This window comes from Osmia lignaria, chromosome 7 (assembly GCF_051020975.1).
Source record: "Osmia lignaria lignaria isolate PbOS001 chromosome 7, iyOsmLign1, whole genome shotgun sequence".
NCBI lineage: Eukaryota > Metazoa > Arthropoda > Insecta > Hymenoptera > Megachilidae > Osmia > Osmia lignaria.
Window position 1 is genome coordinate 8,276,756 of NC_135038.1, and position 15,137 is coordinate 8,291,892.

Genomic DNA, 15,137 nt, shown 5'->3' on the forward strand with positions numbered 1-15,137 from the left:
TCGAAGCTTTAACAGTAAAATAAGGGAAAGGTTCGTGAAAAATTATCAACGCCATATTGAAATAAAGTCTAGATTATTTTTTTCTACCTAATTAAGTTGAAAAAGCTAAATCAATTTCCAAAGTTTGAAACAGTAAATTAAGAAAACAAAGTAAGAAATTGTCGATATAGAGAAGAAACAATTGAAATAATACTACGTCAATGTGATTCTGAATTCGGGGAAAGAGTAGAAAATATCACCTCACGCATTATTGAAGACAACGTGGAATCGATGTCAGACATCATGAAGCTTGACTTCTCTCCAACTTTTCTTTCTGTTTTTCGTACTTTTTATAGCACGAATACAATTTAATATAATGTTTTAATGCAATTTATTATCACTTTCCACAAACGCGTGCACTCACGGCCAAGACAGTTGCGAAGGGAAGTGACGTACTAAGTCAGACCTGCGCACATCACCTATAGCAACGATTCTGATTGGTCGAAATTAGATGGCAACTGCCATTGGTGGAAATTAAAGGTTGCGTAGTTCAAAACTTTAATACTAAAATAAAAATTTAAATCATAAATACAAACAGAAAAACTAAATAATATAGTTTTGTAGTTTCCTTACAGTACCCAAGCTTTAGTTATTTGTAATTAACTAATGAATAAAGCGAAATATTAATTTAATATGTATATGGTAATATACATCCTTCCTTATCTTCAATGGTAAGTAAGATATTGAAGAGTAAATAATTACGTGAGAAGCCGGGTATTTAATTAATAAGTTTAAAAAGATCTAAATACAAAATGCTTGAAGAACAACAACAACGATACAAAGATCAGACAAGTAAAGTAGTCGAAGAAATTAATAAACCAATAAGAAAAATGCAGGTACTTCAAGCCCACACTGTATTTTCAGGTTATATTGTAAAACATGCTGCTTTCAACGTTATAATTTATCGTCACATTTTATACAAATTATATTATGGTTTACAAAAATCATGAAATAAAGAAATAATGAAAAAATGTATTTAATTGTAGGGTGATGCATATAGATGTGCAGCGAATTGTTGTGATAATGAAAAGTATAGCATGCAACATTTACAGGACTGTGTAGAAAATTGCACAGATTCATGGGATAGAGCACAAAAATACGTCGGTGGAGAACTTGAAAGGGTGCAGGTATATTTTGGATTCTTAAAGATTTGTAATAATAATTATAAACCATGTCGTGTATAATAAGTATTATGTTTTCAGAATCGATTACAAAGATGTTTTATGGATTGCTATGATAAAATAAAAGATCAAGTTGGACCAAATCCATCACAGCGTGATATGGATATATATAAAGATCAAATGGATAAATGTTCAACAAAATGCTTAGATAATTATTGTGAAATGTTACCTACTTTAGAAAAAAGAATAAAAGAAGTTCTAGCTGAAAGAAAGTATGAATAGGAATATTAATAAAATTAATAATTCAATAATGTACAGTCATCAGATTTATTGAAACCAACTTGCCAATAGAAGTGTACTGCCACTAAGTATGCATTTGCATGTTTTCTCAAGTGCAACCACTAGATTCTTTTTACGCAAATGAGATCTTCTTATCATGTGTACATAATTCTTCTTATCTGTATATAAAAATTCTAAAATATTATTGTACTGGTGCACAAAAGAATTTATATGATGAAAAGATGATCCTTATTATGATATTTAATTTTCTCTATTAGTTTTGGGAACTTTTACATACAACAAAGCTATAGTTTGTTCCAGTTCCTAAAATCAACTTGTATATACAATAAACAATTGATTGTATCGTAAGAAATAATATATATTTGAACAATGTGCAACTTGTCTCTTTTTTCCTTTCTCTATGAATCTTATGTATAAGAAGAAAAGCAGAATATAATGAATTTCATGATCATTGTATTTATTAACTAATACATTTGATGATCGCAATGGTACATTTTTGTTTCTTTTTATTTTCTCTCTCTCGCTCTCGCTCTTTCTCCCTTTCTTTCGCTCTCTCGTTCGTTCAATGTAATAACAAATTCACTGTTGCAATTAATATCATTTCTTTATTGTTACAATAGACATTACGCTTATTGCACACTTGTTCATGATATAAAACCTTTCCACCACTCTCGCTTGATACAAAATAATCGGTCAAAATGTGTTGCGTAAATTCTGATCTAAACTGTAGAAATGTCTGCAAATAAATTGTTTAAATAGTAATAATAATTTAAATATAAATATCAACACAACATAATCCACTTTCTTCTTCGTATGTTTGTGTACAAGTTTCTATGAAAAAGGTAGACATTCAGCTTTGGATTGTTTTCCATTTATCTTTCTCGTATAAGATTAAAACAGAATGAACGTTCGATTCTTGTATATAATGTAGCTGCATAGATTGAGGTGGTTCTTGGTGCACTGATTTGCGCAATGTAATTAGATGAGCGAAGTGACTTTTTGCAACAAGCGACTCTTCTTCGCTGATATGCAAACTCGCAAAAAAATTCAACGAGAGTGATTACATATCGGCAACGACACAACTTCGCTAATTCTTCTTCATACGCGTGTCTCAAAAATTCCTAAATGTGACTCGTACACGTGTTTTTATCAATTGTGGCTCAATGTCGTTAAGTGGAATGGCATGAGTTTTGGAAAAAAATTGTCAATTTCTTTTTTTCTCAGATGTCACGAGATATTATATATTATTAGTGAATGTTCGGGTAATATTTCGCACCTGGCATCGCACAGATTGAGAAAAAAAAACGAGGTCTATGCGTAACATTTTGTATCCCAATCAGTTAGACACTTCGGACTAGATTTTATTTTTGTTTTTAGTTAGATTGAGATTTACGCTTGATTTCTTTATCAAACGCTGGTCATAAATGTTGAATAACTGTAGGTACATCTGGTAGAAAAAAAAAAGAATTGAAGGTACAAGGTGAATGTTAAGTTATGGCGCTGTGGCAACAAATTTGGCCAGTGTGTTTCGCCTTATACGAAAATTTCATTTCCAATCATTGCGTGTGTTATATTTTTGCTTGAATCTTTTTCTTTTGCATCTTCATATGGAAATTGAACTAGATTCGATGATGGTACAAAACAAGACAAAGTACCTACGTATTTTCTGTTCCTTCGATTTTGAGGTAATTGTATATCACAAAAATACAAATAACACGGTGTTCATTTTTTTTTTCTTCTTTTTAGGAAATTACTGCGTTGTAATATGCAAAATTAGAAAATGTTGGACAATGCTTTGAAACGGATGTAAACAATTTTACAACACCTTTCAAGCGATAAACTTTTCGTAGAAATTCAACTAATAAGTTCGTAAGATAAAATAGAAATCACATATGATTCACATTCAATTAAATTGCAATTCTTTCTAATCTCTTTTCCTCTCTCTCTCAAGGAGAGGTAGAAATCACTTTTCTAACACCAAGGACGGGTCTTCGTTTTCATCTTTGTCAAGCACCCATCCTCATTTAAACCATAATGCGAAACATATTAAGAGTACTGGTCAAGTTTGCCGGAACATCCATTCGAAAAATTTCTAAATAGAACTGCGTTTCTTGGTCCTATCCTAAGCTATCACCGATTGTAAATTAGTTTTCTTCGATCTTCATTGCTTAATTAATATCGTGTTTAATTGTGCACCTGCAGAGTGGAACTATCACAAGTATCCTATCAGCAGGTTCACACCGCACTATATTATAATGCTATGATCGCGGAGCAAAACAGTCGTTTTCGCAGCTGTGTGTGCAACTAGTTCATATGATCACCAGAATTTTCTTTTCTTTCGTGTGTGTATATGTGTTTATGTGTGGTGTGTCTCTTCACTCTTGTAGAATTAGATCTCAAGTTCTCAGAAAATAGCACATTGTTATTGTTAACAATTCTGCATTGTATATAATCGTAGGCGTTACGAACTCGCTGCGTTGCTTGCCGTATCATCATCATCGTCATTATCATCATCATCATCGCAACTCGCCTAATATGGCTGACACAAGGGCTTGTCCACGTCGTTACGAATTTTCCCTCTACTTACATTGATATTCAATTTGTACTTTGAAATTGAGTCAACTATTTATTTCCTTCGTGTGCTTTGGTTGAAATCAATTTCCATACAGTTGCTAGAAAACTATTTTCAAATAAGATTTTACTTGAACAAAAGAAATTTAAGTGTCATTTAATAAATGAGTTAATTAATACTTTTACTGCGACGAAGTTGTAACTATATACTTTAAACATTACCTGAACAGGTAGTTGGAAATTGATAAATATTTTATGGCGAATATCTCAGACACATTTGATGTTATTGATTTCTATCAAAGCACAATTTAACCTGCTTAAAGAAACTCGAACGCCATGGACAAGCCTTTCATTTCAATTAAATAATAACTTTGTTAGCCAACCTAGCTAATCTGCGTTTAAACAAAAAAAAAAAGAAAGATCAAACAACTAGGAAGAAAGACTACTGATTTTAAAGAAGAGAGTGCGTACTTTTAGGTAGAGTTAGTAAGTATCTTCGAAGTCGTCGAATACGTGAGAATCGTTTTATTTTTTGTTTGGCACTCGAGCCTTAAACATTACCTCTACTTTTTCTCTTAAGTCATAAAAAGGCGTTTTAAAACCAATGATTCTAACGATATCGAAAAGAAACGTTTTGAGGTCTGTAATTATTCATTTTCATCAAAATTTTCTATAAGAAAAATGGAACTTTGAAGAGTTTTATTATCGATTGATTCATTAAATTCAAAATAAGAAAGCGCGACGTTTAGCATCGCAAGTATACGAATGACTCTCACGCATTCCTCAGACTCCTATCACGTACATATTTTTTTCTTCTCTCTAAACATTAGGGCTACCCATAATGATTACGTTACAAAGTAGTGACTTTACTTTGGAAAACAGACCTCGCTAGAGTGTCGACAACATCGGGGGAGTAAAAAAAAAAACATCGAAAAAAATATATAATCGTGTAGAAAGTAACAGAAATAACGTGAGCAGCCCCTTTAACTCTTCAGCCTGCCTTGCAGAAAACCAAGTCGCGCTTAAAAAAGGCTTAGAACACACTTTGAATATCGATCCCTGTAGGCGAATGAGACAACTCGCATCCACTGGTGCGCGTATTTACCCGTTAACTCTAAAAAGAAGAACAACGCCGTGTTCCCTACTCTCGCTCACGTTTAGTAAACCTTTCTATTTAAATGAAAAAAAATGGAATATCTCGTGCGCCTTGGAATATATGTTAACTGCAGAAAGATCGAGCAAACCGTACTTGAAAGTTATTGATCAATTTCCAAAGAAATTTTGTAAGATTCTAAATACTGAAAATATTTCACTCTGTATATCGTGTGGGAGCCGTATAATTTAAAAAGAATATTTTGTCCTTCGAGTTAGAATTATCATCTTAAATTCTATTTTAAGTACGTCAAAAGATTCATGTATCGCTCGATCATCTCGTAAAGTCACCATCAATGAGTGTAATTTACTATCAGATACCAATTCAGAGACAGGATCAATTCGTTGATCCTTAAGAAATTTCCATGCATTTTAGTTGTACAAAATACGGTCTTTCTTACTCTCTTTCTCTCTCTCTCTCTCGCTCTCTTGTTCTCTTAGTTAAATTTAATTAGCAGTTTTGAAATTGTATAAACGAGCGTCGCACGAGTCTTCCTTTCTTAAATGTTCTTCTTAAATCTTAGTATATTCGATGCGCCGACCAATTGCCAAGATCTTGAAATCACATATTTTTTAAATGTTTTTTTTTGTTTTTTTTTTTTAATTTTTTTTTTTTTGCTTTTACAATAAATCAGCAAACCACCTTGCCTATTGGAGTCCATGGAAAAAAAACAAACTAACAAAAACGTACTATGCTTTGGAACGTCGCGAATTTCGCGTAGGAAAATGCCATCTTCGCGATCGGTCCACGCATAAAATATACTAATCAATAGCTGCTCCCAATGTGAAAATAGTAGAACTCTAACACAAATCAGATTTGCCTACATGGATCATCTTGACAACAATGCCTTTGTTTAGACTTAGTGTTTCACAAAAGGTTTATAATGTTTACCAAAAGGTGTAACCGCCTTCTGTTCCTCCTCCTAGGAAGTTTTTCTTTTGCGATATAGCCACACTGTGGCTTGCCATTGCAGCTAATTGGGCCGCATTTGGAACTGTTGGTGGCGGTGGCAAGACGGGTTGTGAGATACTATCAAATCGATTGGTAGCATCGAACCCATTCTTTAAAATACAAAGTACAAATCAACGATTGTTCAAAGTATTACAAGAAAATGAATGAAAGTTAATCCGAACAACTTACGGGCATCACAAGTGTAGGAGGTCTAACTGGAGGCTGCATCGCTGGGTAATACGCTGCAGCTGCAGCCAACGGGGGATAATATTGCAATGGCCCATAGGCAGGATAACATGAGCCCGCTAAGTATCCTGGATATCCTTGACCATACATAGGTTGATACATCTAAAAATATTCATGATATTACTAAAATGTAGATGACCCTTCTACAACATAGCACTTTTATAACACATTTTCATTAATGATTCAAAGAATAAAGTAACCAAGAAGATATTTATTACCTTTAATCTTAAAATAAAAAAGTGTATTTTTGATATGGAATTCTCACCATCGGATGGGTAAGAGTTTGATCATATGTAGGCGGTGGTGGACCTTGCGCTGCATAAAGTTGTGGTTGATTAGGAAACACTCCATACGGTGCGGCACCTGCAACTAATGTTAAAAGCTCGCATGTAATCCGGCTCGTTTGGAACACCTTTGTAGAAAAAAAAAAAAAAAACGGCACATCGAAACACATTGAGATGATTCTCTTACGTGTACCACCGTAGGTAGCAGGTTGTGCCGGCGCAGGGACAAAACCTGTTGGTGGATGAGGTGTCACCGGGTACGCTGTAACACATGCAATGCAAAATGCAGGTCCGTTCATTTTGTTGGCCGCAGGTTCGATCTAAGCCAACGGTACGTGGTACCACTGCCAGAAAGGACAGATGACAACACGTTTTAACAATAATACAGGAAACGTTGGAACCATTCAACTTAAAACATAAATTAACATCAATTTCTTTGGTAAGTTCCTCCTATCGTTTCCTAATCATCGTGTAATTCGTGTTGTCGTTATCGAGACATATTTGACGCGTGTCTTTTTGTCAAATAAAAATTTATGTTCACTTGAATTATTGATACTTATGTGTGTATATATATAGAGAAATGATCTTATTCAGACTAGGCATCTAATATATCTCGATTTAACAAGTGGTACTCCCACACCCAAGTATATCTTACACATGACATACACCGTTTTTATCAAGGTACTATTCAAAGCTCAAACAATGTTAGTCACTAAATAATGGTGAAAAGAAATAACCGAAAAAACGGTATTGTTGCCTTCTTGTTACCCTTCGAGTTTACACTGCAGTTCGCAATCGTTTGATTCATACAAGTGGAGAACAAGAATAACAATCGGAACGTGTTAGAAATTAAATAAAAAAAAAAGAGAAAAAAAAGAAAACTAACAATGCATAGCCGCGTAAACTTCAATGGCACAAGACAGGCTTTATTTTAATAATAAAAGACATTTACGACTCTTTCGAAAATCCATGTTCCATGTACAATTTGATTTTCCTTTAATTATCAGAAAAATGGTAAAACATGTAATGAGAAAAATTTCTTTCATTTACTTTGGAGGATTCTCGATAGAAACGTAGTTGAAAGCGAGACACTTGAGAATAGCTTAGCAAACTATGTTTCTGATATCTTAACCGTGAATAAATGAACAACAGCACGTATATTATATATATATTTGGAATCTGACATGGAGCAATCTGTGGTACATCTTGTCACTAAAATTCAATGGAAGTCTCGTTTTTTTTTTATTTTTCATTTTTTTAAAGAAAAACAAAATGGAAAAGTTCGTCGAATTCTTTTCACCTTCTTAGAACGTAAATACACAGAAAAATTGTACAAACAAGTCTAACAATACAGCCACTACGGATGATGTGTAAATGTTCGACAGTCAAAAGAATCGTCAGGCAGTCTGTCAGAAATATTGAAGGTGGAAAAAAAAAAAGAAAAAAAGATACAAAAAACAGAGGGAGGATAAGAACGAGAAGAAGAAAATGAGAAACTATTCTCAAATGAAAACTCGCGTTAATTGACCTACCTTTTACTTCTAAAACTAAGATATAATACGAAACCGATCTCAAAGCAAATAGCGTTACGCAATCAAAGGTAAAAGCCAAATACATTCGTCTAAATTAGTCGAACCTTAAAATATTTATCAACTGACCACTCTATGCATTGTAGAAAGAACTTTGATCTCAAATATACAAAGATTACAATTAAAAATTGCAAACGATCTTTAAACACAGTCGTGAAACATTCAGGTTCGACTACGTCAAAAAATAAAAGAACGAAAAAAAATATATATATAAAAAAAGAAGGAAATGACAAATAGAAAAAAAACAGAGCTAAAAAATAAAGCCATGGGTTAAGAAGGGTAAACAGTTTGTTCCATATAAAAGTGATGTTAAAAAAAAAAAAAACAAGCCCAGTTAATTAAAATTCGATTAAGTAAGACTTAATGTTCCAATTCAATTACGATTTTTCGTTTCGATTAACCGAAGAGAAATTATTCAATCGTATCGGGCGGTGAATGTGTAATTTATACAATGAGTACAGTGGTACGATGAAAAAAAAAGAGAAGTATACATATACATATGTACGTATACACGTTCATGGTACAATATATGTGTATACATACGTGCATATATGTATACATATAACAAGTTCCACACATTCAAAAAAAGTTGTGACAAGATTCAGCAAACCACAAATTTCTGCAAATATCCATAAATAAAGGTCAAACATGATTAAAAGTTCTTTGTAATTGCGTAATATATATATATTATTAATTGGGCGCTGCTCGCTTAATAATACACTTGCCACGAGCAAACTTTGTCGTATAATATGATTAAATTGCTCATTCCTTCGCTAGCAATCGCAAGAACGCCCAATTTCCTTTTTTTTTCTTTTTTTTTTTTTTTAAGTAGAGACTAAATTGCGCCCTGTGCCATTGCTATTTAATATACGCAAATTGCATTCACGCTAACCAACTGCAAGGAAGGATGAAGCAAGCTGTGTGTTTCATTCTTTCTTCTTTTTTTTTTTTTTATTATACACATAGTTCAATAAGTTGTCTAGCCAATTCAGTGAATTTAACGTTAAAATAGATTTAGCCTCGCGTATGATAAATAGCTCAAGCTCAGCGACAGTGGATGGACATGTTGTACTCTAACATAGACGTCAGCCCACACCAAATTGTCCATGATAATTGAATACTGGTCCAACGCGTGGAAACGAGCACTCTTCTCGAATTACGTTATATTACTCTTTATCATCTCGTACAGAAGTGTAGGATGATACCGTTTCCGGTTTGCTGGAAACGGTGTTGAACGTCGGGGCTCGTGGATCCTCATTGATCGGATCAGTATTCAATGGAATAATAAATTCATGTGTCAGTGCCACGGTGCAAACAATCATCGAATCCAATAACAATTGATCAATAATATTTATATGCTAGTACGAGTTTACTGGGTAAGTTTTTCAACAATGTATTCTCTGCTTCTTTCTCTCATTACGTTCTTTCTCCTAATTTTCTTTCTTTTTTCCCCCGACTCTCTGTCTCTGCCTCCCTCTTTTTTTTTTCCTTCGACTCTTTTTCTTTTTTTTTTTCCTCCCTTCCTTTCTCTCGTACACGCACGCATTCCTCTCATCTTTCTCTCTTTTGTCTTATCTTCGAAACCTAATTTTGTCCCAATGAGCATGTTCGACCTAATTTGCTGAATGATCTTTTTTTTTTTCTCGCGCAAGAAACTGGGCTAATCACGCCCCTGTTCTTGTTTCTTTCTTTTCATTGTTTTGCGGCCCATCTAGGATTGCTAGACGATTTTCATTCATCGACAATGCTTCGGTGGAACAGTCTTCGTACCTCGAGCAACCCAGCGACCAAGGGATGTGATCGACAATCTGATTTTCCAAATATGAAAAGCTTCTTTATGCTTAAAGACTACCACCAAATGTTTCCATTAAAGATAAGTCACTGCGTACCCAATATCGAGCTTCTTTTATAAATGAAAATTAATGAACAAGTACTCTAAAAACATTAAAATATTTCACAGGTGTATCTCCAGTAAAAGAAAATATTATCTTTCTAAAGCAGAAGTCGGCGCTTCGCGATGCTTTCTGTTTTCTCATTTTACTTTAATAGCAATCATTTTATTCTACTCTATTAGAAAAAATTCAAATGATTAAAATTGATCCATAATTAATTGACTAGATTCCCATTGATATATTAAAATATTTAAACCAAAAATCACATTTCCCTGTTTAATGATTGTCGTTCCTCGAACATATCCAGGCCGCTGGGTTTCAGAAAGTAGAGACACTTTTGTATTCTTGATACCTCTCGATTAATATCATTGAATACTTTGTATCTCATATTTTAAGCTCACTATTAACAGTATACATGATATACTCTGCCAAACATGCACATGCAGTTCAAAAATGCTCGAGAGATTCCTATGACCATTTTCGTCTTTTTCCTTGTATCGTTTGAAGGTATCAAATAGTGATTCAATCGAACCAATTTTTCCAACGATTCTTGAAATCTTTCAATTTCATGATGTTAATGAATTCGATGGTTCGTTCACGACAGGAATATATAGGAACGTCTCTGTATCGAGTCTAAGACCTTTACACGAGATTGTTCAGCTGCACGACGATCAAAAAACGACTAAAACAATTCGCTCGATTCCTTCTCAACGTCAAGATTCAAAGTCAATCTGTAATGATTAATTTAAATGTAAATAATACAATTGTTGAGAGAAAGATCGAATGATTTGACAATTTGAGAAGGCAACGAGCGTCGAACAAACGTAAAAAAGATAGAATTATGGAAAAATCTATAATAACAACATATCATAAACATGCAGTTATTTTAAACATGACGTGCGAGCTACTTTTTTAAATAAATCTTAAATCCGTCATTTTTCAACCGACTTCTCTCGGTCGTTGCTCGATGAAAAAGATAACACTGATAAATTATTAATCACGATAAAGAAACTCGCACGTCCCTGTGTTTCTCTAGCAAACACATTCCAAGCATGCAAACTAAAATACAAATACGTGAAAAATGATCAAAGCTACGTATACATGTATATACTTGCACATTAAAATCGATTAAATATGCGGACGAACGTAATTTCTTTCAAAATTTCTCTCCCTACGTCATACAGTTTGAATAAATCAGAGACGAAATTTTGTAAAACACGTTTCATCGCTTTTCATTCTATTTTCTTCGAATCGATGAACCATGTTCTATGTTCATTTTCTTCTTTTATCATTTGCAACACTTTAATTGCAATATTAATATTGACTTTGGAACGAGTTAAAAAATTGCTCAACGAGTATCTTGTACGTAAGTGTACGTATGTATACGTATATACGCTATACTTTATGTTTTCTTTTCCAATTAAACGGAAATAAACAATATGCTACTGTTTTTTTGAAGGAAGAAATATATTTATCATTATATATTAACTACACGTACGTGCAAAATCGACCACAAGTTTCATCTGTTAATAAAACTGGTTTAATCCTGATTTACTTTGTATCATGATCTCAAAAAAAGAAAATAGACATTCGATCATGTAACTCGCGTAAAGTACATAAAAAATAGATCAATTAGCATTCTTATTTTTCTGTAATTAATTTTTTTACATTAAGAAACTTGTAGCCCAAGTCGAAGCAACATGCACTATTGTTAAAAGTGAGCTACCAAGTTTCTATTGAGTAGAAGTATTATAAATACGCTGAGCTTAAATACAGCATTCGTGTCCACCCCGCTAACTCGCCGTACCATCTTGTAACATATCATTTTTCTAAGAGAAATTAATTTATTCGTAGAAAAAAAAAGAAGAAAAGAATCATTAATGTTTCACTCTCCTCAAATGCTAATTTTTCGCTCTTGAAAATTTGTCACAAGATAGACGGCGAGTGTTAAAACAGAAAAAAATATTTTTAAAAAAAATAGAAAAAAAATGTAGAAAAAATGAGAAGAAAATAAGCAATCAGCCAATACCACGGTTTCAGTACAAAGTAATTTGTACACCCATATCAATATCTTACGTTCATATTGATTTGGATATATAGCAGCCGACGTCTCCAATTCAAAAAGTATAAGTGTCGATCGATAAATTCATTTTTCAAAGAACTTACAAATACCATTGATGATCCTAAGCGATCTCTATTTAAGCGATTTTTTAGAATGTCGCGAGGCGACGGCTTCGTTCGAGAAGCCCGCCATTTAATTGTACGCGGCGGTTGGAAGTTATGTGTCATTTCTTCAATCGTATACACGAGGAGCACGCTCGTGTATCATACTTCCGTTTTAGACCGGCAGATTTTCAACGAGCAACCACTTTTTAACTCGTATTTCTCGGATTTCTTCCGATGCTTTTTTTTAATACTTGCCGACTCTGAGTAACATAACCAACGCAGGCCTGGAAAAACGAGGAAACTAGCATTAGTCTATCGAATCAATTTAGTTAACGTGGCATTTCCCAATATTGTTTCGCGATATTCATTCTTTATGTTGCTTTTACAAACCAGTAGGTAAATCCACGATTTCTTGTGGGGTCTGAATCTGCCGATAGGGCGTTTAACGACACCGGACGAGGCTGGTCAAAAATTGATCACTTGAACGACCGGAAGGTGGGAAACAAAGGCAATTCGATGTTCACGAATTTCATTTTTTTTTTCCTTCACTTTTTGAATCGGGAGGCGCACGGTGCGTCTATATCTTCATATATATATTTGGTGGAATATATATATATATATATATATGTGTGTGTGTGTATACGTAATATATGTTGGTATATAAACACGTAGTGAGTTAGGTAATATATAGAGTAAGGTGAGGTTAGATACGTGGCTTAGGCTGCGCGAACGCCGGTCTCCGAAGCTCCACCTACTGACTGGGATCAAATCGTCTTTGTAATGGTCCGCTGCAAACATATTGACAGCCACAACTGTAGGCGCTATCCTTCAGTTTTTTAGCGGCTATACCGTCACGGTAATACGCTCGCAGATTTGCACCAGTATTATCCTCGATTCTCGTATTAACTCACGTTGTATCACTAACAGTGTATACTGATTTACTTACAGACTAAACTTTTACACATCCCTTAAACGCTATGCTCTGTAATCATATGTCTGCCTTAGGAACAGAGCGGACTGAATTAGGAATAATCACATAAGTGTCCGAGCTGTTAATTAAGTATGACAGTAGATTACTATGAAATCGTGTAGTGGTCCAAGCTGTATGTCAAGTACTTCCATATGGACGTATAAAATTTAAGAAAATCAGTGATAATATTAAACTACATACCTCACTCGTACGAGTTATTAACCAACTTCTTTATGAAAGCTTTAATATGTACCAATTATTAAGAACTGGTCTTTGATATATAGTATCAATTGATTTTGATACACAAAGATTAGAAATCTTAATGAAAACAATTCAAAACTCATTTCTATCAAATAGATGTGATATCAATTCTTATTTTCTTTTTTGCAAAGAACTTATTTTGTGTATAATAAACTTTAAGTTATCAAAATTATATTATTTGAATACTGTAAATTATAAAAATAACAATTATATTTTATTACGAGTATTTTAAGGTCATAAATAAACACAATTTCTAATCATTTTTATACATTTGTATGCACCATCATGAAATAAAACCAAAATATAAATGGCTTCCAGGAATATTTCACAATCAAATCCTGCATCATTTTTTAGCATAATATCAATTAAAATTACTTGATTACATTTATTACAAAGAGCAAAATATTTTATTACAAATTAATCATACTATAGAAATGTATGACATAAAGTATTTTATTTATTTAATTGTTTCTGCATATAAAAAGAGTAGTACTTCTTGTGTTCAATTCAAGTATCATTCAAAAAAAATTTCTATACTTTCTTTATCATTAACATTATTAATATTTTTAAATGTTATATAAAATATTTTATAAAAATATTTCAATTAATATTTTTCCTGTTTTGTAGTAAAAAAAAGTAAGAATATATAATGAAATAGTATCATTTGCTCTAGCGTTCAATAAATTGTTTCAAACGCGTACAGCATATCACAATTGATATACATATATATGTATATAGATATATGTAATGCGTTCTTAAGTATGCTACATCAGTTGTTCCAATGAAAAATAGACAAGTGAAGTTACATATGACACAAAACTAACAATACTGATATTATTGTACAAAAATAGGATGTTTTAAACAACATAAGACTCTTAATAAAGATTCATCGCGAAAATTATTCAAGACGAACTCTGGAAGCCATTTTGTATTTCCCACACACAATGCGGTATTGATTTATCTGTCACTGGGCAGAAATTCAAGTTTTCTTCATCGTATTAAGACGAGAATTCGTTTGTATAATAAAGATACGAGCTTTGATCGAATTTAAATGTGCACCATTTTTCACAAGTATCGAATAATATCGCTAACATAAAAAAACTCCGTCGTACGAGTGACAAGTGGTATTCCCGACTCGAAAACACGAAATATTCTTAACGTGTGTAACACATATTGCTAGTCGAATTACGCGATTACGATGTATAGTTACCTTTCTTGTCGGTCATTATTGCTTAAAGTTTCACAAATTCTAGAAAAAAATACGTTATTCCTAATTAAATCACCGATTTAAGTTACAATACTGAAGAGACGAGCAACGGCTGTGACACTTGACGGACACTAGCGCCCTTTATTGAGCTTGCCCCTGGCTCTCCTGATGCTTCGATTCCTATTCGTCCAAAATTTTACACAGTATTCTCCAATGGATGCAAAGGACTCGATCTACAATTGGGCGGCAAATATTTGATAAATTTTACTGAATCATAAATGTTTAAACATTTCCATGTAGAAACAAAAAGTATTTGAATACAAATTTGTATAATTAGTTTACAAGCCTTTTACTTTAAGTAGAGTAGAAACCAAGCCAACTTTACCT

General features: G+C 33.2%; 2 protein-coding genes and 1 long non-coding RNA gene across 5 annotated transcripts; 1 reads left to right on the top strand and 2 right to left on the bottom strand.

Moving 5' to 3' along the window:
* The first annotated feature begins 696 nt into the window (after positions 1 to 696).
* On the top strand, positions 697 to 1,520 carry LOC117604596 (protein FAM136A). The gene is made up of 3 exons (XM_034324858.2): positions 697 to 875; positions 1,026 to 1,166; positions 1,242 to 1,520. The coding sequence occupies exons 1-3, from the start codon at positions 792 to 794 to the stop codon at positions 1,440 to 1,442; spliced, it is 426 nt and encodes a 141-aa protein (XP_034180749.1). The 5' UTR covers positions 697 to 791; the 3' UTR covers positions 1,443 to 1,520.
* Positions 1,474 to 14,914, bottom strand: LOC117604595 (DAZ-associated protein 2). 3 transcript variants are annotated; one of them, XM_034324854.2, is made up of 6 exons: positions 14,754 to 14,914; positions 6,853 to 6,927; positions 6,647 to 6,750; positions 6,325 to 6,483; positions 6,076 to 6,245; positions 1,474 to 1,618 (listed from the first exon to the last, which is right to left on the bottom strand). In XM_034324854.2, coding segments are annotated over exons 1-6 (525 nt in total). In that variant the 5' UTR covers positions 14,770 to 14,914; the 3' UTR covers positions 1,474 to 1,617. The 3 variants fall into 3 exon arrangements, with proteins under 3 accessions (XP_034180745.1, XP_034180744.1, XP_034180748.1); XM_034324853.2 differs by lacking the exon at positions 1,474 to 1,618 and having other exon boundaries at positions 2,915 to 6,245; XM_034324857.2 differs by lacking the exons at positions 1,474 to 1,618; positions 6,853 to 6,927 and having other exon boundaries at positions 2,915 to 6,245; positions 14,754 to 14,908.
* LOC117604597 (uncharacterized) lies at positions 8,094 to 12,836 on the bottom strand. The gene is made up of 2 exons (XR_004581475.2): positions 12,703 to 12,836; positions 8,094 to 12,596 (listed from the first exon to the last, which is right to left on the bottom strand). It is a non-coding gene; the product is annotated as an uncharacterized LOC117604597 (long non-coding RNA).
* Positions 14,915 to 15,137: the final 223 nt, after the last annotated feature.